The 27,326-nt window shown below is 47.8% G+C and overlaps 1 protein-coding gene across 3 annotated transcripts in view; it reads right to left on the bottom strand.

The window, feature by feature from the left end:
- NSMCE1 (NSE1 homolog, SMC5-SMC6 complex component) overlaps positions 1–27,326 on the bottom strand; it is a 71,168-nt gene that overhangs the window by 15,205 nt on the left and 28,637 nt on the right. For all 3 annotated transcript variants that reach the window (XM_063934580.1, XM_063934578.1, XM_063934579.1), the window contains exons 4-5: positions 14,720–14,797; positions 8,306–8,452 (exon numbers count right to left, since the gene is read on the bottom strand). In XM_063934580.1, coding sequence (XP_063790650.1) covers positions 8,306–8,452; positions 14,720–14,797 — 225 coding nt within the window. The remainder of the gene's footprint in view (positions 1–8,305; positions 8,453–14,719; positions 14,798–27,326) is intronic.

The raw sequence follows: 27,326 nt of genomic DNA, 5'->3' as shown, positions 1-27,326 counted from the left end.
CCGATTGAGCAAACAAGAGGTTCTCCTCAGCCAGGGTATCAAACTTGTAGAACTTTGCAAAAGTGTTTGAACCTGACCAAGTAGCCGCTCGGCAAAGCTGTAATGCCGAGACCCCTCGGGCAGCTGCCCAAGAAGAGCCCACCTTCCTAGTGGAATGGGCCTTAATTGATCTTGGCAGCGGCAATCCAGCCGCAGAATGAGCCTGCTGAATCGTGTTACAGATCCAGCGATTGAAGCAGGAGCACCAAGCTTGTTGGGTGCATACAGGATAAACAACGACTCTGGTTTCCTGACCCTAGCCGTTCTGGCTACATAAACCTTCAAAGCCCTGACCACATCAAGCAACTCGGAATCCTCCAAGTCAGTAGTAGCCACAGGCACCACAATAGGTTGGTTTATATGAAAAGATGAAACCACTTTCGGCAGAAATTTTGGACGGGTCCGCAATTCTGCTCTATCCACATGGAAAACCAGATAGGGGCTTTTATGTGACAAAGCTGCCAACTCTGACACACGCCTAGCCGAAGCCAAGGCTAATAGAATGACCACCTTCCACGTGAGATATTTCAACTCCACCGTTTTAAGTGGTTCAAACCAGTGGGATATCAGGAAACTTAACACCACGTTAAGATCCCAAGGTGCCACTGGAGGCACAAAAGGAGGCTGAATATGCAGCACTCCCTTTACAAACGTCTGAACTTCAGGTAGAGAAGCCAACTCCTTTTGAAAGAAAATGGATAGGGCCGAAATCTGGACCTTAATGGAACCCAATTTTAGGCCAAAATTCACTCCGGACTATAGGAAGTGAAGGAAACGGCCCAGCTGGAATTCCTCTGTAGGAGCATTCCTGGCCTCACACCAAGCAACATATTTTCGCCATATACGGTGATAATGTTGAGCTGTCACGTCCTTCCTAGCCTTTATCAGCGTAGGAATGACCTCATCCGGAATGCCTTTCTCTGCTAGGATCCGGCGTTCAACCGCCATGCCGTCAAACGCAGCCGCGATAAGTCTTGGAACAGACAGGGCCCCGTTGCAACAAGTCCTGTCTTAGAGGAAGAGGCCACGGGTCCTCTGTGAGCATTTCTTGCAGATCTGGATACCAAGTCCTTCGTGGCCAATCTGGAACAATGAGGATTGTCCTCACTCCTCTTTTTCTTATTATCCTTAGCACCTTGGGTATGAAAGGAAGAGGAGGAAATACATAGACCGACTGGAACACCCACGGTGTCACCAGGGCGTCCACAGCTATCGCCTGAGGATCTCTTGACCTGGCGCAATACCTCTGTAGCTTTTTGTTGAGGCGGGATGCCATCATGTCCACCTGTGGCAGTTCCCACCGACTTGTAATCTGTGCGAAGACTTCCTAATGAAGTCCCCACTCTCCCGGGTGGAGGTCGTGTCTGCTGAGGAAGTCTGCTTCCCAGTTGTCCACTCCCGGGATGAACACTGCTGACAGTGCGCTTACGTGATTCTCCGCCCAGCGAAGAATTCTGGTGGCTTCCGCCATCGCCACCCTGCTCCTTGTGCCGCCTTGTCGGTTTACATGAGCCACTGCGGTGATGTTGTCTGACTGAATCAGAACCGGTTGGTCGCGAAGCAGGGTCTCCGCTTGACGTAGGGCGTTGTATATGGCCCTTAGTTCCAGGATGTTGATGTGAAGGCAAGTGTCTTGACTTGACCACAGACCTTGGAAATTTCTTCCCTGTGTGACTGCTCCCCAACCTCGGAGGCTGGCGTCCGTGGTCACCAGGACCCAGTCCTGAATGCCGAATCTGCGGCCCTCGAGAAGGTGAGCGCTCTGCAGCCACCACAGGAGTGACACCCTGGACCTGGGGGATAGGGTGATTAACTGATGCATCTGAAGATGTGATCCGGACCACTTGTCCAGTAAGTCCCATTGAAAAGTCCTTGCATGGAACCTACCGAAGGGAATGGCCTCGTATGATGCCACCATCTTTCCCAGGACTCGAGTGCAGTGATGTACTGACACCTGTTTTGGTTTTAATAGGTTCCTGACCAGTGTCATGAGTTCCTGAGCTTTCTCTATCGGGAGATAAACCCTTTTCTGGTCTGTGTCTAGAATCATGCCCAGGAAAGGCAGGCGAGTCGTAGGAACCAACTGCGACTTTGGAATATTCAGAATCCAGCCGTGTTGCCGTAACACTTCCAGAGAAAGTGCAACGCTGTTCAGCAACTGCTCTCTTGATCTCGCTTTTATGAGGAGATCGTCCAAGTACGGGATAATGGTGACCCCTTGCTTCCGCAGGAGTACCATCATTTCCGCCATGACCTTGGTAAATATTCTCGGTGCCGTGGAGAGACCAAACGGCAACGTCTGAAATTGGTAATGACAATCCTGTACCACAAATCTGAGGTACGCCTGATGAGGTGGATAAATGGGGACATGAAGGTATGCATCCTTTATGTCCAGAGACACCATAAAATCCCCCCCTTCCAGGCTTGCGATGACCGCTCTCAGCGATTCCATCTTGAACTTGAACCTTTTCAGGTATATGTTCAGGGATTTTAAATTCAATATGGGTCTGACCGAACCGTCCGGTTTCGGGACTACAAACATGGTCAAATAATAACCCCTTCTCTGTTGAAGGAGGGGAACCTTGACCACCACCTGTTGAAGATACAATTTGTGAATTGCAGTTAACACTATTTCCCTCTCGTGGGGGGAAGCTGGTAGGGCCGATTTGAGGTATCGGTGAGGGGGCATCTCTTCGAATTCCAGCTTGTATCCCTGAGACACAATTTCTATCGCCCAGGGATCCACCTGGGAGTGAACCCACTTGTGGCTGAAATTTCGAAGACGTGCTCCCACCGGGCCTAGCTCTGCCTGTGGAGCCCCAGCGTCATGCGGTGGATTTTGTAGAGGCCGGGGAGGACTTCTGTTCCTGGGAACTAGCTGTGTTGTGCAGCTTCTTACCTCTGCCCCTGCCTCTGGCAAGAAAGGACGCACCTCGGACTTTCTTGTTTCTTTGTGATCGAAAGGACTGCATTTGATAATACGGTGCTCTCTTAGGCTGTGAGGGAATAAAAGGCAAAAAATTTGACTTTCCAGCTGTAGCTGTGGAGACCAGGTCCGAGAGACCCTCCCCAAACAATTCCTCACCCTTGTAAGGTAAAACCTCCATATGTCTTTTTGAGTCGGCATCACCTGTCCATTGCCGAGTCCACAGGACCCTTCTGGTAGAAATCGACATAGCATTTATTCTAGAACCCAGTAGACTAATGTCTCTTTGAGCATCTCTCATATATAGTACAGCGTCATTAATATGCCCCAGGGTCAACAATACAGTATCCTTGTCTAAGGTATCAATTTCCTCAGATAAGGTATCCGTCCATGCTGCTACAGCACTACACACCCAGGCCGACGCGATTGCCGGCCTCAGCAAGGTACCTGAATGTGTATAAATGGACTTCAGGGTAACCTCCTGTTTGCGATCCGCAGCATCTTTGAGGGTAGCCGTATCCTGTGACGGCAGGGCTACCTTCTTGGATAAGCGTGTTAAAGCTTTGTCCACCCTAGGGGAGGATTCCCAGCGTAACCTGTCCGTTGGCGGGAAAGGATACGCCATAAGAATCCTTTTGGAAATCTGCAGTTTTTTATCTGGAGATTCCCAAGCCTTTTCACATAACTCATTTAGCTTGTGTGAGGGGGGAAAGGTTACCTCCGGCTTCTTTCCTCCATACATATGCACCCTCTTGTCAGGTACTGGGGTTTCCTCTGTGATGTGCAACACATCCTTAATTGCTATAATCATATAACGGATGGATTTAGCCAATTTTGGCTGTAACTTTGCATCATCGTAATCGACACTGGAGTCAGAATCCATGTCGGTATCTGTGTCAACAGTTTGGGATAGTAGGCGCTTCTGAGACCCTGACGGCCTCTGCGACATAGGATCAGGCACGGGTTGGGACCCTGACTGTCCCGAGGCTTCAGCTTTTTCTAACTTTTTATGCAAGGAATTAACATTATCATTTAAAACCTTCCACATATCCATCCAATCAGGTGTCGGCGCCGTCGGCGGAGACACCACATTCATTTGCTTCCGCTCTGCTTCCACATAGCCTTCATCAGACATGTCAACACAAGCGTACCGACACACCACACACACAGGGAATGCCCTCTCTGAAGACAGTTCCCCCACAAGGCCCTTTGGAGAGACAGAGAGAGAGAGTATGCCAGCACACACCCCAGCGCTATAAACCCAGGAATAACACAGTAACTTAATGTTAACCCAGTAGCTGCTGTTATATTGCTTTTTGCGCCTAATTATGTGCCCCCCCTCTCTTTTTACCCTCTTCTACCGTGTATCTGCAGGGGAGAGCCTGGGGAGCTTCCTCTCAGCGGAGCTGTGGAGAAAAAATGGCGCTGGTGAGTGCTGAGGAAGAAGCTCCACCCCCTCGGCGGCGGGCTTCTGTCCCGCTTAAATATGCAATTTTTTGGCGGGGGCTCATACATATATACAGTGCCCAGCTGTATATATGCTTAACTTTGCCAAAAGAGGACCCCCCCCCCCCCCGCACCCTTACAGTGACCGGAGTATTGTGTAGGTGTGTGGAGCAATGGCGCACAGCTGCCATGCTGTGCGATACCTCAGTGAAGAACACGGAGTCTTCTGCCGCCTGTGAAGTCTTCTTTGCTTCTCATACTCACCCGGCTTCTGTCTTCCGGCTCTGCGAGGGGGACGGCGGCGCGGCTCCGGGACCGGACGGCGAGATCCTGCGTACCGATCCCTCTGGAGCTAATGGTGTCCAGTAGCCTAAGAAGCAGGACCTAGCTTCAGAGAGTAGGGCTGCTTCTCGCCCCTCAGTCCCACGATGCAGGGAGTCTGTTGACAGCAGAGCTCCCTGAAAATAAAAAACCTAACAAAATACTTTCTCTCAGCAAACTCAGGAGAGCTCACTGAAAAGCACCCAGCTCGTCTGGGCACAGTATCAAACTGAGGTCTGGAGGAGGGGCATAGAGGGAGGAGCCAGTGCACACCAGAACCTAAATTATTTCTTAAAGTGCCCATGTCTACTGCGGAGCCCGTCTATTCCCCATGGTCCTTACGGAGTCCCCAGCATCCACTAGGACGTTAGAGAAATATAATTATTTTTTGAGAAAAACAAGAATAAGTAGTTATGGTAGACTTACCGTCGATAACTCTATTTCAAATTCTCCGAAGTCCACAGTATCCACAGGATAACACTGGGATATAAGTAGCATCAGTGGAATGGCACCAATCGATCAAAGCTTTCAGCCTCCCAAAATGCAACGGGCCAGTCTCCTATATCACCACCTCCTGGCTCGGGCAATTCAGTTGTTTTCCCAAAGCTTAAGACAAGAGCATAATAGAGATCCCTAATCAGGCGAGAAGAACATACACACAGTTCCGTACACGAAGGAAGAGGTTAGCAAGTGTAAGGATCCTCAAATCAGGTGTGTCAGGGTGGGATCCCGGTGGATACTGTAGACTTAGGAGAAATAGCGTCATCAACGGTAAGTCTACCATAACTACTTGTTTCTCCTGCAGGGTCCACAGTAGTATCCACAGGATATACCTCGGGATGTCCCAAAGCAGAATTCAGTAGAGAGTAGAATCCTGAGAGGCAAAGGTATCAAAGGCATAATGTCTAATGAATGTGTTAATGGAAGATCATGTGGCTGCCCTATATATCTGTTCAGCTGAGGTACCACGTTGTGCTGCCCATGAAGGACCTACCTTACGAGTAGAGTGGGTAGAGACATCAGCCGGGATAGGGAGATCAGCTTGAGAATATGCTTCCAAAATAGTCATCCGAAGCCATCTCGCCAGTGTTTGCTTGTCAGCAGGCCAACCTCTGTCTTTCTAGTGGCACTGGAACGATCCACGTAGATCCTTAAAGCACGGACTATGTCCAATGATGCATCTCCTGCAGAGAGATCCGGTCCCTGAAAAGCCGGAACAATATCTTCATTAAGGTGGAATTTAGAGACCACCTTAGGAAGATAACCAGATCTAGTTCGTAGAACTGCTCTATCTGGATGAAATATCAGAAAAGGAGGGCGACAGGATAACGCACATAAATCCGAAATGCTTTTAGCTGAAGCAATTGCTAGAATGGCTTTTACTGCATTAATAAACTCAGGTATATCTACCGAGCTGAGACATTCATTATCTCTATATGCAGACCCAGAAAGTGAGGAATCGGCATCATCATCCGAAGTGTCCTCTTCCGAAACATGTGTAGACTGTGAAGATGTTGTTTCATGTCTATGTGAATTTCTTTCTATAGGCCTGTCCGTCTGTTTTTGTTGAAAAGCTGCAGCTTCCTGAACTGGATGGATGTGTCATAACCTAGGAGAAATGTTGCACGTAAAGGTTAATAGGGTAACCTATACCTGGTACAGAAGCTGGCATCATTCACTCCGCTATATTGGATAACGTTTGAGCAAACGATGCCCATGGAGAGTCAGCCGGAACCTGTGCCTGCCTTGGTTTATTAAGGAGGCATTGATGGAAACTACAACAATTTGCACATAACCCATTTTCTACCAGATCTTGAGAGGTTAACCCTGCTTTGCAGGACAAACATGTTATTAATGTAGGTGCTGCTATAGAGTGTATCCTCTTCACCCTTGCCTCACTTAGACATGGCAATTTAAATCACACACACGTATGGTGTAAACTACACAATTTGTGACAGTATTCACTTTAACTTTGTGAAGTGGCATACAATCAGATCCCTCCCTGCTTTGCACCAACATTGAGTATCAAATATAAAAGAGAAAAGCAAAACTGACAGAGACATAGTTTAAGTCAGCAGCCACACTAGCAAACAGTCACATTAGTATACATTAGCAATATGAGCACATATTCAACTACAGAATACATTTGGTGTGTAGGAAAAACATATTACTGCATTACCTTATTTAGAACTTTTAACGTATTCAGACGCACAGCGAAAGATACAGCAGTAACAGTTTACAAGACTCATATGCATCAGGCACTTATACAACTACTCAGTACCCCATTGGTAGGTAGAGACTCAGTGCTGTATCACCTGCCTCAGAAGATCGGTATACAGGAAGACTTAACCCCGCTTCAAGTATCGATCATTGCTGAGTGGTCAGGACGCTACCAGTGAACACCGACACCCAAGTGAACACCGACGCACCAGGGACAAAGCCGCACCACGCTGAGCCTGGGTTAGTATGATTTCTAGCGTCTCAGACAGAAGCGGGGAAAACTCTGAGGAAAGAGGTCATGAATCGGGAGGGAGGGGCGACCAAGGGAGTGTCTTACTCCCCACTGCTGATATCAACCCCAGGGATCGCGGCCTCACACTAATCCCTGGAACCTATGATCCCCGAGGCCAAGCGCTGGTGCACCCAAGGTGGCAGCTGCGTCAGTGACTGTTCGGTATTCTCCGCCCGAAATAGTATTGCGTCTTGCGTCTCCATCCGCTAAGCGGAACCGTCGCCTTACCTTCTTCCCCGTTCTCCGGCCACAGCCTGGTAACGTAAATTTGGTCTTGCTAGTACATCCATAGCTGACGCCCGCCGAAACAGCACTGTACTCGAAGATAACCGATGTCGTGACCTGGCGGAGAGTTGATGGAGCGACTCTTTTTATGGTGCGTATAAGGCGCTTTTTAGAAAAATCACTCAAAAAATGTAAGGCTATAAAAATAAAATAATAAAAAGCTTATGGCAGCAAAAAATCAGCAGCCCAATAAACCGTGGTCCGGCTCCTGCCACACCAAACAAAAAACTGAATGCCTGAGCAATGAGGCGAGGATATAGGAGAGTGGCCTGTTGCATCCTAGGAGTCTGAAAAGCTTTGATTGTTGGTGCCATTCCGCTGTTGCTACCTAATGTCCCAAGGTATATCCTGTGGATACTACTGTGGACCCTGCAGAAGAAAAAAGGAATACCTAACCTCAGCAATTTTCCTGTGCACGTCTCTGGGTAGGAGGGAATATTGGTGATGTCGCGGTCGTAAACATTTAAACAGAACTACTGCACATTGAAAGCTTTCACAAGCTAGGGTCTCCATACCACAGTCACTAGATGTCTATAACTATGTATGCTAATGAACAAAGCCAATAAATTTATACCCTAACAAGTCCTGTAATGTGACAAAGAGTTGGATTTACCATTACAGGACATTAGAAGAACACATTTTAGCTAAGTGAATGTAACATTCACTTAGCTAAAATGTGTTCTTCTAATGTCCTGTAATGGTAAATCCAACTCTCTGGGGCTAGTCCCGGAACGTGTGACAATTAAATCTGTTACCAACAGCATTGGACAACAAACCTCAATCAGCCACTTTTCTTGCACAAAACTCTGCAGTAGTTGCTCGGCCTCCTTCTTTTTTATTTTCTTGGTTTGAAGTTGGTCAGCGAGGTTCAGAATATTTGTGGAAGATGCAAACCCATTGTCAGAGTCTATAATCAGGTCCATCTGCTCAGGACATGGACAAACAAGAAGAAAACCAGATAGAAATGAAAATTAGCTTCTCAGGGCCTCATTTATAAAGCGCAGTGGGTGTATAAAGCAACTCTATCTAGTTAGTCCATCCAACACATCAAAATACAAAATTACTATGATATTGGGGGATCCCACCACAAACTAAAAGAAAGCGTCCCATAAATGTATAATGCCCTCTTCTGTAAATGTTACTGTTGCATTTGCAAAAAAATACTGCTTCATTTAGCCCAGTACATGGCTTAAATTAATCAAGAAAGTGAGGGGATATAAGGGCAAGCTTTTATATTTATTTTGTGACGTTGGATAAAGAGAACATAAAACTGAACGGAAGCATTGATTAAAAGGTACAGGGCAAGCCCCGACCGCTGCCAGCACAGAGATGACGCTAATATGATGTCCCTTTACAGTAAAAAATAAGAATTTACTCACCGGTAATTCTATTTCTCGTAGTCCGTAGTGGATGCTGGGCACTCCGTAAGGACCATGGGGAATAGCGGGCTCCGAAGGAGGCTGGGCACTCTAGAAAGATCTTAGACTACCTGGTGTGCACTGGCTCCTCCCACTATGACCCTCCTCCAAGCCTCAGTTAGGTACCGTGCCCGGACGAGCGTACACAATAAGGAAGGATTTTGAATCCCGGGTAAGACTCATACCAGCCACACCAATCACACCGTACAACTCGTGATATGAAACACAGTTAACAGTATGAAACAATAGAGCCTCTCAACAGATGGCTCAACAATAACCCGATTTAGTTAACAATAACTATGTACAAGTATTGCAGATAAACCGCACTTGGGATGGGCGCCCAGCATCCACTACGGACTACGAGAAATAGAATTACCGGTGAGTAAATTCTTATTTTCTCTAACGTCCTAGTGGATGCTGGGAACTCCGTAAGGACCATGGGGATTATACCAAAGCTCCCAAACGGGCGGGAGAGTGCGGATGACTCTGCAGCACTGAATGAGAGAACTCCAGGTCCTCCTCAGCCAGGGTATCAAATTTGTAGAATTTTGCAAACGTGTTTGCCCCTGACCAAGTAGCTGCTCGGCAAAGTTGTAAAGCCGAGACCCCTCGGGCAGCCGCCCAAGATGAGCCCACCTTCCTTGTGGAATGGGCATTGACAGATTTTGGCTGTGGCAGGCCTGCCACAGTATGTGCAAGCTGAATTGTACTACAAATCCAACGAGCAATAGTCTGCTTAGAAGCAGGAGCACCCAGCTTATTAGGTGCATATAGGATAAACAGCGAGTCAGATTTTCTGACTCTAGCCGTTCTGGAAACATATATTTTCAGTGCCCTGACAACGTCTAGCAACTTGGAGTCCTCCAAGTCCCTAGTAGCCTAGGCACCACAATAGGCTGGTTCAGGTGAAACGCTGACACCACCTTTGGGAGAAACTGGGGACGAGTCCTCAATTCTGCCCTATCCATATGGAAAATCAAATAAGGGCTTTTACAAGACAAAGCCGCCAACTTTGATACTCGCCTGGCAGAAGCCAAGGCCAATAACATAACCACCTTCCACGTGAGATATTTCAGATCCACGGTTTTTAGTGGTTCAAACCAATATGATTTTAAGAAAACTCAACACCACGTTGAGATCCCAAGGTGCCACAGGAGGCACAAACGGGGGCTGACTCTGCAGCACTCCTTTTATAAATGTCTGAACTTCAGGTACTGAAGCTAGTTCTTTTTGAAAGAAAAACGACAGAGCCGAGATCTGTACCTTAATGGAACCCAATTTAAGGCCCATAGTCACTCCTGCTTGCAGGAAATGCAGAAATCGACCTAGTTGAAATTCCTCTGTTGGGGCCCTTTCGGCCTCACACCATGCAACATATTTTCGCCATATGCGGTGATAATGAGTTGCTGTAACCTCTTTCCTGGCTTTAGTAAGCGTAGGAATGACTTCCTCCGGAATGCCCTTTTCCTTCAGGATCCGGCGCTCAACCGCCATGCCGACAAACGCAGCCGCGGTAAGTCTTGGAACAGACAGGGCCCCTGCTGCCGCAGGTCCTGTCTGAGTGGCAGAGGCCATGGGTCCTCTGATATAAATTCTTGAAGTTCTGGGTACCAAGCTCTTCTTGGCCATCCACGAGTATCGTTCTTACTCCTCGCCTTCTTATTATTCTCAGTACCTTTGGTATGAGAGGCAGAGGGGAGAACACATAAACCGACTGGTACACCCACGGTGTTACCAGAGCGTCCATAGCTATCGCCTGAGGGTCCCTTGACCCGGTGCAATATCTTTTATAGCTTTTTGTTGAGGCGGGACGCCATCATGTCCACCTGTGGCCTTTCCCAATGGTGTACAATCCTATTGGAAGACTTCTGGAGGAAGTCCCCATTCTCCCGGGTGGAGGTCGTGTCTGTTGAGAAGATCTGCTTCCCAGTTGTCCACTCCGGGAATGAACACTGCTGACAGTGCTAACACATGATTTTCCGCCTATCGGAGAATCCTTGTGGCTTCTGCCATCGCCATCCTGCTTCTTGTGCCGCCCTGTTGGTTTACATGGGCGACTGCCGTGATGTTGTCTGATTGGATCAGTACCGGCTGTTTTTGAAGCAGAGGCCTTGCCGGCCTCAGGGCATTGTAAATGGCCCTCAGGTCCAGAATATTTATGTGTAGGGAAATAACCTGACTTGACCAAAGTCCCTGGAAATTTCTTCCCTGTGTGACTGCCTCCCAGCCTCAAAGGCTGGAATCCATGGTCACTAGGACCTAGTCCTGTATGCCGAAACTGCGGCCCTCTTGAAGATGGGCACTCTGCAGCCACCACAGTAGAGATACCCTGGTCCTTGGAGACAGGGTTATCAGCCTATGCATCGGAAGATGCGATCCGGACCACTTGTCCAACAGGTCCCTCTGAAAAGTTCTTGTATGGAACCTGCCTAATGGGATTGCTTCGTAGGAAGCTACCATTTTTCCCAGGACTCGCGTGCAATGATGCACTGCTACCTATTTTGGCTTCAGGAGGTCTCTGACTAGAGATGACAACTCCTTGGCTTTCTCCTCCGGGAGAAACACTATTTCTGGTTTATGTCCAGAACCATCCCCAGGAACAGTAGACGTGTCATAGGAACCAGCTGTGACTTTGGACTGTTTAGAATCCAACCATGCTGTTGTAGCACTTTCCAAAATAGTGCTACCCCGACTACCAACTGCTCCTTGGACCTCGCCCTTATAACGAGATTGTCCAAGTACGGGATAATTACAACTCCCTTTTTTTTTTTAAGGAGTATCAACATCTCGGCCATTACCTTGATAAAACACCCTCGGTGCCATGTACAGTCCAAACGGCAGTGTCTGGACTTGGTAATGGTAATCCTGTACCACAAATCTGAGGTACTCCTGGCGAGGATGGTAAATGGGGACATGCAGGTAAGCATCCTTGATGTCCCAGGATACCATGTAATCCCCCTCGTCCAGGCTTGGAATAACCGCCCTGAGCGATTCCATCTTGAACTTGAATTTTTGTGTTCAAGGATTTTAAATATAAAATGGGTCACACCGAACCATGCGGTTTCGGTACCCCAACCCGTGTGGAATAGTAACCCCGTCCTTGTTGAAGTAGGGGCACCTTGAGTATTACCTGCTGGGAATACCGCTTATTAATTGCCTCTAGCACAGCCTCCCTGCCTGAGGGAGTTGTCAGCAAGGCATATTTTAGGAAACGGCTGGGGGGAGACATCTCGAATTCCAGCTTGTACCCCTGAAATACTACTTGAAAGAAACAGGGATCCACCTGTGAGCGAGCCCACTAATTGCTGAAATTTTTTAGACGGCCCCCCACCGTACCTGGCTACACCTGTGGAGCACCCGCGTCATGGTGTGGCCTCACAGGAGGCGGGGGAAGAATCTTGATTCTGGGAACAGGCTGACTGGTGCAGCTTTTTTCCCCTTGTCTCTGTACAGAAAGGAAGCGCCATTTGACCCGCTTGCTTTTCTGAAGCCGAAAGGACTGTACCTTTGTCTGTGAGGAAACCTGAGGTAAAATTATTTCTTCCCAGCAGTTGCTGTGGATACGAGGTCCCAGAGACCATCCCCAAATAATTCCTCACCCTTATAAGGCTCTCTATGCGCTTTTTAAGTCAGCATCACCTGTCCAGTGACAGGTCTCTAATACCCTCCTGACAGAATGGACATTACATTTATTTTGGATGCCAGCCGGCAAAATATCCCTCTGTGCATCCCCCATATATAAGACGACGTCTTTAATATGTTTTTATGTTTGCCAACTAGTATCCCTGTTTGACAGGGTCACCGACCACGCTGCAGCAGCACTATCTGCAGGTCTCAGTCTAGTACCTGAGTGTGTAAATACAGACTTCAGGATAGCCTCCTGTTTTTTATCAACAGGCACCTATTAAAGTGGCCGTATCCTAAGACGGCAGTGCCACCTTTTTTGACAACCGTGTGAGCGCCTTATCCACCCTAGGGGATATCTCCCAGCGTAACTTATCCACCTGGCGGGAAAGGGTACGCCATCAGTAACTTTTTATAAATTACCAGTTTCTTATCGGGGGAACCCACGCTTTCACACACTTCATTTATTCATCTGATGGGGGAACAAAACACTGTTTTTTCTCCCCAAACCTAAAACTTATTTTTAGAGGTGCGTGGGTTAAAGTCAGAAATGTATAACACATTTTTTATTGCCGGGATCACGTCACGGATGTTCCTAGTGGATTGTGTATGTGTCTCCACCTTGTCGACACTGGAGTCAGACTCCGTGTCGACATCTGTGTCTGCCATCTGAGAGAGCGGGCGTTTTTGAGCCCCTGATGGCCTTTGAGACGCCTAGGCAGGCGCGGGCTGCGAAGCCGGCTGTCCCACAGCTGTTACGTCATCCACCCTTTTATGTAAGGAGTTGACACTGTCGGTTAATACCTTTCACCTATCCATCCACTCTGGTGTCGGCCCCACAGGGGGCGACATCGCATATATCGGCCTCTGTTCTGTCACCATATAAGCCTCCTCATTCAACATGTCGACGCAGCCGTACCGACACACCGCAGACACACAGGGAATGCTCTAAACGAGGACAGGACCCACAAAAGCCCTTTGGGGGGACAGAGTAAGAGTATGCCAGCACACACCAGAGCGCTATATATATACAGGGACTAACTGAGTTATGTCCCTAATAGCTGCTTTTTATATAATATACTGTATACAGTGCCAATTTTAATGCCCCCCCTCTCTTTTCCCTCTTACTGTACTGTAGTAATTGCAGGGAAGAGCCAGGGAGCTTCCTTCCAGCCGAGCTGTGAGGGAAAAATGGCGCCAGTGTGCTGAGGAGATAGGCTCCGCCCCTTTTTCGCTGCCTATTCTCCCGTTTTTTATGGAATTCTGGCAGGGGTATTTACCTCATATATAGCCCCTGGGGCCATATATTGAGGTATTTTAGCCAGCCAAGGTGTTTTTATTGCTGCCTCAGGGCGCCCCCCCCAGCGCCCTGCACCCTCAGTGACCGGAGTGTGAAGTGTGTGAGAGGAGCAATGGCGCACAGCTGCAGTGCTGTGCGCTACCTTGGTGAAGACAGAGTCTTCATGCCGCCGATTTTCCGGACCATCTTCTTGCTTCTGGCTCTGTAAGGGGGACGGCGGCGCGGCTCCGGGACCGAACATCAAGGCTGGGCATGCGGTCGATCCCTCTGGAGCTAATGGTGTCCAGTAGCCTAAGAAGCCCAATCCGGCTGCAAGCAGGCGAGTTCGCTTCTTCTCCCCTTAGTCCCTCGCTGCAGTGAGCCTGTTGCCAGCAGGTCTCACTGAAAATAACAAATTCTAAGACTATAACTTTCTAAGAGCTCAGGAGAGCCCCTAGTGTGCATCCAACCTCGGCCGGGCACGAAATCTAACTGAGGCTTGGAGGAGGGTCATAGTGGGAGGAGCCAGTGCACACCAGGTAGTCTAAGATCTTTCTAGAGTGCCCAGCCTCCTTCGGAGCCCGCTATTCCCCATGGTCCTTACGGAGTGCCCAGCATCCACTAGGACGTTAGAGAAATGGCTGCGCACCTTCCACACAAGAAGGACCACTCCCAACATCGCACCTCTCTATTCAATAATATCACTAAGCAAAATGCACTTGGTCTGTACTTCGAGAGAAGACTCTACCCCCCACTACGTGCACTTTAAAAGAATGCCTCCACCTTTTCTATAAAATGTTGTTCATGTACAAAACACAAGGAAGCCTGCCAACTTCATTAGAAGCTAATACTGACAATGGATTCCTCACCGTCTTTCTAAATAATTCCAGCTCATTCTCGGCATAATCCAAAGCCATTTTTGTCACTTCATTTTCTGCAAGGTTAACCTAGAAGAGAATGAAGAAATGCAACACAAAGCTTAGGCAAATGCTAAGGAAGTAACATCTTTGGAACATGCAAACAACGCAGGATTATTTCATTATAGCAAGGGAACGATTACCTCTTGGATAGTCACAGCTCAAAAGCTATAGACAAAAGTTTGTAAAAAAACATTACAGTACATACTGCATGGATAATCTTTTCTATTGCGGACCACTAAAGAGAATAAAATAGGACTTTAATTACCTACCGGTAAATCCTTTTCTCGTAGTCCGTAGAGGATGCTGGCGTCCACATTAGTACCATGGGGTATAGACGGGTCCCTTGGGAGCCATGGGCACTTTAAGAGTTTATTAGTGTGGGCTGGCTCCTCCCTCTATGCCCCTCCTACCAGATTCAGTGTAGAAACTGTGCTCGAGGAGACGGACATACTTCGAGAGGAGGAAATACACAGATAGTGGTGAGATTCACACCAGCTCACACATAACAACAGAAAGCCAAGCTAATCAGCTTGAAATAATTCAGCAATGGCTGAACTACAGTACTTAACCAAGTAACAATGCAGTACTCAACCATGTAACAAATGCAGGAAAACGTAGCACTGGGCGGGCGCCCAGCATCCTCTACGGACTACGAGAAAAGGATTTACCGGTAGGTAATTAAAATCCTATTTTCTCTTACGTCCTAGAGGAGGCTGGAGTCCACATTAGTACCATGGGGATGTACCAAAGCTCCCAGTATGGGAGGGAGAGCGCGGAGGCTCCTGCAGAACCGATCGAACAAACTGAAGGTCCTCAGAGGCCAAAGTATTGAACTAGTAGAACTTAGCAAACGTGTTCGACCCAGACCAAGTAGCTGCTCGGTAAAGCTGTAAAACAGAGACACCCCGGGCAGCCGCCCAGGAAGAACCCACCTTACGAGTAGAGTGGGCCTTAACAGATTTTGGACATGGCAACCCTGTCATAGAATAAGCATGCTGGATAGTAAACCTGATCCAGCGAGAAATCGTCTGCTTAGAAGCAGGACACCCAACCTTGTTGGGATCATAAAGGACAAACAGAGCGTTCGACTGTCTGTGACGAGAAGTTCTCTTCACATAATATTCAAAGCCCTCACAACATCCAAGGACTTTGAGGTAATTGATGAGTCACTAGCCACTGGCACCACAATAGGTTGGTTGATATGAAAGGCCGACACAACCTTCGGAAGAAACTGCTGACGCGTCCTGAGCTCAGCTCTATCTTCATGGAAAATCAAGTAAGGGCTCTTGTAGGACAATGCCCCCAACTCTGACACACGTCTAGCAGATGCCAATGCCAACAGTGTGACCGCCTTCCAAGTAAGAAACTTCACATCAACCTCCTGTAAAGGCTCGAACCAATCAGGAACTGCAGCACCACGTTAAGATCCCAAGGTGCTGTAGGAGGCACAAAGGGAGGCTGAATGTGCAGAACCCCTTTCAAGAAAGTCTGAACCTCAGGGAGGGCAGCCAAATGTTTCTGGAAGAAAATGGGCAAGGCCGAAATCTGGACTTTTATGGAGCCCAAGCGCAGGCCCACATCCACACCTGCTTGCAGAAAGAGGAGAAACCGCCCAAGTTGAAACTCCATCGTAAGAAACGTCTTGGATTCACACCAAGACACGTACTTGCTGATTTAGGCACCCGTACTGACTCTCTGGAACGTAAACTAGATGAAGTCTGCCAGTATCAAACAGTGGTCGAACAGGAGTTGACTGAGATTCGCGCAGAGTTGGATCACCATGGGGACCATTTGGAAGATATGGACAACCGGAACCGTCGGAACAATGTCCGGATCCGTTACATACCAGAAAGTGTTACTATGGAGGGCCTCCTGGGCTTCCTAGATGGTCTACTGTTGACCCTGATTCCTGAGATTCCTAAAGATCTTTATCTTCTAGATAGAGCGCACAGAGCGCTGCGCCCACATCCTCACCCCACTCAACCCCCTCGAGATGTTATCCTACGGTTCCACTATTACAAAACGAAGGAGAGATTCATGATGGCGGCTCGTGAGCACCAATCTGTTGCTTACTCTGGGACTCAGCTTCAGATTTATCAGGACTTGGCCCCCTCTACACTTCGGAAACGTCGAGACCTTACTGCAATCACCAAGGTTCTCCGTGACCACTCCATTAAGTACAAATGGGGGTTCCCATTCCAACTACATGTCTCCAAAGATGGCTCTCACCACTCGATTAAAACCCCTGCTCAGGGATATGACCTCCTCAGGTCCCTTGGCATCTCTGACTCTCTCCCTGACGAGATTAGAAATCAACTCGCCACCACCTCCTCTAAGAGGCCTCTGGCGCCTACACCCGAATGGTCTACTAAATGAGAAGTTGAGTTAATATCCATATTTTTGCTGCTACGTTTGTTTCCATATGCTAACTTTTCCCCCTTCAGATTACATTGTTCTATACGTTTGACTTTTGTTGCTTAGTGGACTATGTGATACTGGGGACTTCTACACGTTGACCCTGGGTAATCCCACTCTTATGTTAGTTCCATGCCTTGAATTGGTAAGGCTAATCTGTTATTCTGTTCTGAGGGATGACTCGAGCTTCTAGGCGTTCGCCGCCCACCCCGGATACTATGTTTATTATAAAATACCACTATTTCATTTATGTTACAATTTTCGCCAATCTGATGTTTCTTTTTTTTCTTCTAGAAAAGTTAGCTGATCTTAAATTATACTACTCTGGTATTTTGATGTGATATTATTGTATGTATAACTGTTAATTGTACTGTCTCCTCTTCTCGTTTTGCTCTTCTTTCCTTTCTGATCTAGTTTTTCACGCCCCTTACACTGGCTCGCAGAATGCATTTTCCTTTTTTCCCTATGTTCCTCCTCCTTCTTATTGTTTACTGTTACTGGCGCTACCCCCCATTCCGAAGGGACTGCCTACACGGCATTAACCCTTTCCCTCATAGACCAAACCCGCTTTTAGGAAAAGGTCTATCCCTTGAGTTCATTTTCATGTTCACATTTACCCGTTTCTATTCCTGTTTTGTTAACCCCTCTTTGTTCTTCCTTGGTGGCCATTTCGTGGACTATTCTTCCTACTGAGTCTTACTGATTTTTATCCTCCATGACTTTGAAGATTTTATCTAGTAATGTCAATGGCCTCAATTCCCCGATTAAGCGGTCCATGGCGTTTCACTTTTTCACCCGACAGAAGGCGGACATAGTTTTCCTACAGGAGACTCACTTCACAGCTCCCCACCCGTCTTTAAGCTCTAAACGCTATCCCCAAGCCTTTTATTCTACAATGACAGCTAAACGTAGAGGTACTGTTATATTGATCCACCGAGACCTCCCCTTGGTTGTTCGAGACACGGTCCTTGACACCCATGGTAGGTTTGTCATCCTCTCTGGCTCCCTCAATCAAACACCTATCACCTTGGCATCAATTTACTCCCCAAACATGCAGCAGGGTTCCTTCTTTAAGACGTTCTCTGAACACCTCGCTAAGTTCTCGAATACCTGGGTTATTGTGGCCGGTGATTGTAACGCTACCCTTGACCCCCATGCGGATAGATCACGCCCATGCTTGGGGCCTTCCCCCCATGCGAAGCTATCTAAACTTCTACAATCATGCATCACAGCTCACAACCTATATGATAGCTGGAAAACACTTTATCCCTCAGCAACGGGCTATACTCACTATTCCTCGCAACACGACTTATATACTCGTATTGATTATATCTTTGTAGATCGAGACTCCACTCAGACCCTTCTGGGAGCCCAGGTGGTCCCGACCACATGGACAGACCACTATGCGATAATGCTTGACTTAGCTACCCCTTACACCCCTTCAGCTACGCGCACGTGGCGCCTAAATGAGTCACTTCTTCTTAACTCTTCTAACGTGTCTCAAATCGATACTGCGATTCACCAATATCTTACAGAGAATGACTCTCCTGATATCTCGCCTGCTATATTATGGGAAGCACCACAAAGCTACACTACGGGGCCTTCTCATCAATCTTACGTCTGCCCAGAGAAAGATAGAAACGAAACGGATCGCTGATCTTGAGGCTGAGCTGACTTCGTTAACTCTTCTTCACCAACGCTTTCCCAAACGCAAAATTCTATCTAAAAATTCTCGCTCTGAAAGGTCAGTTGTCGCAGATCCTTACTAAAAAAACGATTAAATCACTCTTGTGGATCCGTCAGAAATTTTATGAAAAATCGGATAAAGCGGATGCTCTACTAGCCCGTCGGTTGCATGCGAAACGTGCGCTCAATCGTATACTGGCATTGAAATGCCCTGATGGATCCACAACCTGTGACCCTAAATTGATGGCCTCTCACTTACAAGACTACTATACTTCCCTTTATAATCTTTCTTCTGATACTTCAACCGCTCCGCACCACACCTCTGGTATTCAACAGTATCTTTCCTCCTGTCATTTGCCGACTCTCTCTACGATAGACCTTGAAATACTCAATGCTCCTATCACTCACGAAGAAATTCTTGCTACGATTAAGCAACTCAGCCGCTCTTCCGCCCCAGGTCCAGATGGTTACACCGCAATCTATTATAAAAAAAATCCCCACGCCCTTCTTCCTATGCTACACTCACTCTTTAACTCACTAATGGAGGAGGGCTCCCTCAATGCAGCCACCACCAGAGCCAATATTATTGTAATCCCTAAACCCGATCGGGATCCGCTAGATATGAAAAATTATAGACCCATTTCATTACTGAACACGGATCTGAAGTTATTCGCCAAAATCCTTGCGAATCGGCTCGCTCCTTATCTTCCCGCATTAATTCACCCAGACCAAGTAGGTTTCATCCCCAATCGTCAGGCAGCGGACAATACTCGGCGTCTTATTGATCTCATACATCTCTCTCATAAGGAATCCCTCCCGACTCTGGTGGTGGCTCTCGATGCGGAAAAGGCCTTTGATAGGGTGGCCTGGCCCTTTATACAACAAACCCTGCAGACTATAGGATTGCATGGTGCTTTTTATAATGCTGTCACCTCGCTCTATCGCAATCCTTCGGCTTCTATTCTGGTTAACGGTCTTTCCTCCCCGCCTCTGCCTATTAGAAATGGCACCCGACAGGGCTGCCCACTTTCTCCCCTGCTTTTTGCCCTGGTGATGGAACCACTAGCGGCAAAAATTCGACTGAACCCTAACATCTCAGGCATCTTAGTGGACAATCATGAGTATAAAATTGCTTTGTATGCGGATTATGTTATTTTAACCCTGACCGACCCGTGCTCCTCCCTACAACACTTATTTGAGGAGATTCGGACATATAGCTCCTTCTCTAATTATAAACTCAATACTGACAAAACAGAGTTCCTGGACCTAATATACCTCAACAAGATCTTCGCCTCTTACAATCCTCTTTTTCCTTTAAATGGCAAAGCACTAAACTCAAATATCTAGGTATTTACTTAACCAAATCCTACTCATCGCTATATGCAGCTAACTTCCCACGCTTACTTTCCTCAATAAAATCTGATCTGGTTGCTTGGAACAAATGGTTTATTTCTTGGTTTGGACGCATCGCGGCGGTTAAAATGAACCTACTGCCGCGTTTATTGTACTTATGGCAAACCCTCCCGATTCACATTCCCATTAAAATACTGAAAAATCTTCAACGAGACCTATCTAACTTTATTTGGGCTGGCAAAAAACCTAGAGTCAAAATGCGACTACTCCAGCAGCACCGTACGGAGGGCGGTCTCGGTTTACCAGATGTTATTCGATACTATCGAGCCACACACCTGGCCACTTGTGTTCTTTGGCACTCGCCACCCGCACAAAGAACGTGGACTTTTCTTGAGGCGCACTCATTGCATATGTATTCGGCCTCAACCTTACTATGGTGTCCGCCCCGCTCCCGTCCAAACTCTACTCTACTTTTACCAACGATACGTTTTTCTCTCTCGATATGGGATCTTTGTACTCGTTTCTATCAACTCCGTTCTCACAACCCTTATTTAGCTCCATTATGGAACAACGCACAATTCCCCCCGGGCAAAAATCATCTTGCATTCCGATATTGGACCGCACACCAACATTCTCTTTCTACAGGACCTAGCTCCTCTCTCCTCATTTCCGACCTTTGCGGATTTACAATCCCGTTTCTCTCTCCCCCATTCAGTTTTCTATCAGTACTTACAATTACGACATTTCTACAATACTTTTACTAAACCCACTCACCCTATCATAGCGACCCCTCTTGAAGCGTGGTGCCGAGGCCCGCATTCAACTAAGGGACTACTTTCACGCATCTACCGGGTACTATTGTCACACAACTCCCCTCCCAAGGAAAGTCACGAATTGGCATGGGAGAGAGACGTGGGAGAAACCTTAACTGTTGAGGAATGGGATGATATCAGACAAGAAATTACCAGGAGTTCTATATCTGTCCGCATAGCTGAAAACTCTTATAAATTGTATTACAGATGGTACTTGGTGCCTGCTAGACTACAATAAGAATTTACTTACCGATAATTCTATTTCTCGTAGTCCGTAGTGGATGCTGGGGACTCCGTCAGGACCATGGGGTTTAGCGGCTCCGCAGGAGACAGGGCACAATAATAAAAGCTTTAGGATCAGGTGGTGTGCACTGGCTCCTCCCCCTATGACCCTCCTCCAAGCCTCAGTTAGGATACTGTGCCCGGACGAGCGTGCATAATAAGGAAGGATATTGAATCCCGGGTAAGACTCATACCAGCCACACCAATCACACCGTACAACCTGTGATCTGAACCCAGTTAACAGTATGATAACAACGAAGGAGCCTCTGAAAAGATGGCTCACAACAAGAATAACCCGATTTTTGTAACAATAACTATGTACAAGTATTGCAGACAATCCGCACTTGGGATGGGCGCCCAGCATCCACTACGGACTACGAGAAATAGAATTATCGGTAAGTAAATTCTTATTTTCTCTAACGTCCTAAGTGGATGCTGGGGACTCCGTCAGGACCATGGGGATTATACCAAAACTCCCAAACGGGCGGGAGAGTGCGGATGACTCTGCAGCACCGAATGAGAGAACTCCAGGTCCTCCTCAGTCAGGGTGTGCCCCTGACCAAGTAGCAGCTCGGCAAAGTTGTAAAGCCGAGACCCCTCGGGCAGCCGCCCAAGATGAGCCCACTTCCTTGTGGAATGGGCTTTTACTGATTTTGGCTGTGGCAAGCCTGCCACAGAATGTGCAAACTGAATTGTACTACAAATCCAGCGAGCAATCGTCTGCTTAGAAGCAGGAACACCCATCTTGTTGGGTGCATACAGGCTAAACAGCGAGTCAGATTTTCTGACTCCAGTCGTCCTGGAAACATATATTTTCAGGGCCCTGACAACGTCAAGTAACTTGGAGTCCTCCAAGTCCCTAGTAGCCGCAGGTACCACAATAGGTTGGTTCATGTGAAAAACAGAAAACACCTTAAGGAGAAATTGAGGACGAGTCCTCAATTCTGCCCTGTCAGAATGAAAAATTAAGTAAGGGCTTTTATATGATAAAGCCGCCCATTCTGACACACGCCTGGCTGAAGCCAGGGCTAATAGAATCTTCACCTTCCATGTGAAATATTTTAATTCCACAGTGGTGAGTGGATCAAACCAATGTGACTTTAGGAAACTCAAAACAACATTGAGATCCCAAGGTGCCACTGGGGCACAAAAGGAGGCTGTATATGCAGTACCCCTTTTACAAACGTCTGAACTTCAGGCACTGAAGCCAGTTCTTTCTGGAAGAAATTCGACAGGGTCGAAATTTGAACCTTAATGGACCCTAATTTTAGGCCCATAGACAGTCCTGTTTTCAGGAAATGCAGGAATCGACCGAGTTGAAATTTCTTTGTGGGGCCTTCCTGGCCTCACACCACGCAACATATTTTCGCCACATGTGGTGATAATGTTGTGCGGTCACCTCCTTTCTGGCTTTGACCAGGGTAGGAATGACCTCTTCCGGAATGCCTTTTTCCCTTAGGATCCGGCGTTCCACCGCCATGCCAACAAACGCAGCTGCGGTAAGTCTTGGAACAGACATGGTACTTGCTGAAGCAAGTCCCTTCTTAGCGGCAGAGGCCATAAGACCTCTGTAAACATCTCTTGAAGTTCCGGGTACCAAGTCCTTCTTGGCCAATCCGGAGCCATGAGTATAGTTCTTACTCCTCTACGTCTTATAATTCTCAGCACCTTAGGTATGAGAAGCAGAGGAGGGAACACATACACCGACTGGTACACCCACGGTGTTACCAGAACGTCCACATCTATTGCCTGAGGGTCTCTTGACCTGGCGCAATACCTGTCCCGTTTTTTGTTCAGACGGGACGCCATCATGTCCACCTTTGGTATTTCCCAACGGTTTACAATCATGTGGAAAAAACTTCCCGATGAAGTTTCCACTCTCCCGGGTGGAGGTCGTGCCTGCTGAGGAAGTCTGCTTCCCAGTTTCCATTCCCGGGATGAAACACTGCTGACAGTGCTATCACATGATTTTCCGCCCAGCGAAAAGTCCTTGCAGTTTTCTAAGCTTAGAGCATTATAAATTTACCCTTAGCTCCAGTATATTTATGTGGAGAAAAGTCTCCAGACTTGATCACACTCCCTGGAAATTTTTTCCTTGTGTGACTGCTCCCCAGCCTCTCGGGCTGGGCTCCGTGGTCACCAGCATCCAATCCTGAATGCCGAATCTGCGGCCCTCTAGAAGATGAGCACTCTATAACCACCACAGGAGAGACACCCTTGTCCTTGGATATAGGGTTATCCGCTGATGCATCTGAAGATGCGATCCGGACCATTTGTCCAGCAGATCCCACTGAAAAGTTCTTGCGTGAAATCTGCCGAATGGAATTGCTTCGTAGGAAGCCACCATTTTCTACCAGGACCCTTGTGCAATGATGCACTGTTTTTAGGAGGTTCCTGACTAGCTCGGATAACTCCCTGGCTTTCTCTTTCGGGAGAAACACCTTTTTCTGGACTGTGTCCAGAATCATCCCTAGGCACAGCAGACGTGTCGTCGGGATCAGCTGCGATTTTGGAATATTTAGAATCTACCCGTGCTGTTGTAGCAGTATCCGAGATAGTGCTACTCCTACCTCCAACTGTTCCCTGGACTATGCCCTTATCAGGAGATCGTCCAAGTAAGGGATAATTAAGACGCCTTTTCTTCGAAGAAGAATCATCATTTCGGCCATTACCTTAGTAAAGACCCGGGGTGCCGTGGACAATCCAAACGGCAGCGTCTGAAACTGATAGTGACAGTTCTGCACCACGAACCTGAGGTACCCTTAGTGAGAAGGGCAAATTTGGGACATAGAGGTAAGCATCCCTGATGTCCCGGGACACTATATAGTCCCCTTCTTCCTGTTCGTTATCACTGCTCTGAGTGACTCCATCTTGATTTGAACCTTTGTAAGTGTTCAAAAAATTTTTAGATTTAGAATAAGTCTCACCTAGCCTTCTGGCTTCAGTACCACAATATAGTGTGGAATAATACCCCTTTTCTTGTAGTAGGAGGGGTAATTTAATTATCACCTGCTGGGAATACAGCTTGTGAATTTTTTTTTTTTTTCCCATACTGCCTCCTTGTCGGAGGGAGACCTTGGTAAAGCAGACTTCAGGAGCCTGCGAAGGGGAAACGTCTCGACATTCCAATCTGTACCCCTGGGATACTAATTGTAGGATCCAGGGGTCCTGTACGGTCTCAGCGCCATGCTGAGAACTTGTCAGAAGCGGTGGAACGCTTCTGTTCCTGGGAATGGGCTGCCTGCTGCAGTCTTCTTCCCTTTCCTCTATCCCTGGACAGATATGATCTTATAGGGACGAAAGGACTGAGGCTGAAAAGACGGTGTCTTTTTCTGCAGAGATGTGACTTAGGGTAAAAACGGTGGATTTTCCAGCAGTTGCCGTGGCCACCAGGTCCGATGGACCGACCCCAAATAACTCCTCTTCCTTTATACGGCAATACACCTTTGTGCCGTTTGGAATCTGCATCACCTGACCCCTGTCGTGTCCATAACATCTTCTGGCAGTTATGGACATCGCATTTACTCTTGATGCCAGAGTGCAAATATCCCTCTGTGCATCTCGCATATATAGAAATGCATCCTTTAAATGCTCTATAGTCAATAAAATACTGTCCCTGTCAAGGGTATCAATATTTTTAGTCAGGGAATCCGACCAAGCCACCCCAGCTCTGCACATCCAGGCTGAGGCGATCGCTGGTCGCAGTATAACACCAGTATGTGTGTATATACTTTTTATGATATTTTCCAGCCTCCTGTCAGCTGGTCCTTGAGGACGGCCCTATCTATAGACGGTACCGCCACTTGTTTTGATAAGCGTGTGAGCGCCTTATCCACCCTAAGGGGTGTTTCCCAACGCGCCCTAACTTCTGGCGGGAAAGGGTATACCGCCCATAATTTTCTATCGGGGGGAACCCACGCATCATCACACACTTTATTTAATTTATCTGATTCAGGAAAAACTATGGTAGTTTTTTCACATCCCACATAATACCCTCTTTTGTGGTACTTGTAGTATCAGAAATACGTAACACCTCCTTCATTGCCTTTAACGTGTGGCCCTAATAAGGAATACGTTTGTTTATTCACCGTCGACACTGGATTCAGTGTCCCTGTCTGTGTCTGTGTCGACCGACTAAAGTAAACGGGCGTTTTAAAAACCCCTGACGGTGTTTTTGAGACGTCTGGACCGGTACTAATTGTTTGTCGGCCGTCTCATGTCGTCAACCGACCTTGCAGCGTGTTGACATTATCTCGTAATTCCCTAAATAAGCCATCTATTCCGGTGTCGACTCCCTAGAGAGTGACATCACCATTACAGGCAATTGCTCCGCCTCCTCACCAACATCGTCCTCCTACATGTCGACACACACGTACCGACACACAGCACACACACAGGGAATGCTCTGATAGAGGACAGGACCCACTAGCCCTTTGGAGAGACAGAGGGAGAGTTTGCCAGCACACACCAAAAACGCTATAATTATATAGGGACAACCTTATATAAGTGTTTTCCCTTATAGCATCTTTTTTATATATTTCTAACGCCAAATTAGTGCCCCCCCTCTCTGTTTTAACCCTGTTTCTGTAGTGCAGTGCAGGGGAGAGCCTGGGAGCCTTCCCTCCAGCCTTTCTGTGAGGGAAAATGGCGCTGTGTGCTGAGGAGATAGGCCCCGCCCCTTTTTCGGCGGCCTCGTCTCCCGCTCTTAACGGATTCTGGCAGGGGTTAAATATCTCCATATAGCCTCCGGAGGCTATATGTGAGGTATTTTTAGCCAAAATAGGTTTTCATTTGCCTCCCAGGGCGCCCCCCTCCCAGCGCCCTGCACCCTCAGTGACTGCCGTGTGAAGTGTGCTGAGAGGAAAATGGCGCACAGCTGCAGTGCTGTGCGCTACCTTTAGAAGACTGAGGAGTCTTCTGCCGCCGATTCTGGACCTCTTCTTATTTCAGCATCTGCAAGGGGGCCGGCGGCAAGGCTCCGGTGACCATCCAGGCTGTACCTGTGATCGTCCCTCTGGAGCTGATGTCCAGTAGCCAAGAAGCCAATCCATCCTGCACGCAGGTGAGTTCACTTCTTCTCCCCTAAGTCCCTCGTTGCAGTGATCCTGTTGCCAGCAGGACTCACTGTAAAATAAAAAACCTAAGCTAAACTTTTCTAAGCAGCTCTTTAGGAGAGCCACCTAGATTGCACCCTTCTCGGCCGGGCACAAAAATCTAACTGGCTTGGAGGAGGGTCATAGGGGGAGGAGCCAGTGCACACCACCTGATCGGAAAGCTTTACTTTTGTGCCCTGTCTCCTGCGGAGCCGCTATTCCCCATGGTCCTTTCAGGAACCCCAGCATCCACTAGGACGATAGAGAAAAGGTATAATACATTGCTGCCCAGGGCGCCCCCCCCAGCGCCCTGCACCCTCAGTGACCGCTGGTATGAAGTGTGCTGACAACAATGGCGCACAGCTGCAGTGCTGTGCGCTACCTTATGAAGACTGAAAGTCTTCTGCCGCCTGTTTCTGGACCTCTGGACCTCTTCAACTTCGGCATCTGCAAGGGGGGTCGGCGGCACGGCTCCGGGACGAACCCCAGGGTGAGACCTGTGTTCCGACTCCCTCTGGAGCTAATGGTGTCCAGTAGCCTAAGAAGCAAATCCATCCTGCACGCAGGTGAGTTTACTTCTCTCCCCTAAGTCCCTCGTAGCAGTGAGCCTGTTGCCAGCAGGACTCACTGAAAATAAAAAACCTAACTTAAACTTTTATTCTAAGCAGCTCAGGAGAGCCACCTAGATTGCACCCTTCTCGGCCGGGCACAAAAATCTAACTGAGGCTTGGAGGAGGGTCATAGGGGGAGGAGCCAGTGCACACCACCTGATCCTAAAGCTTTTATTATTGTGCCCTGTCTCCTGCGGAGCCGCTAAACCCCATGGTCCTGACGGAGTCCCCAGCATCCACTTAGGACGTTAGAGAAAATCTATTTACCCCTCCTGCTCTGCTGATTGTTGGAGATTGTGTGGGC

This window comes from Pseudophryne corroboree, chromosome 7 (assembly GCF_028390025.1).
Source record: "Pseudophryne corroboree isolate aPseCor3 chromosome 7, aPseCor3.hap2, whole genome shotgun sequence".
NCBI lineage: Eukaryota > Metazoa > Chordata > Amphibia > Anura > Myobatrachidae > Pseudophryne > Pseudophryne corroboree.
The sequence above is the reverse complement of the archived record's forward strand: the minus strand, read 5'-3'. Positions and strand labels throughout refer to the sequence as shown.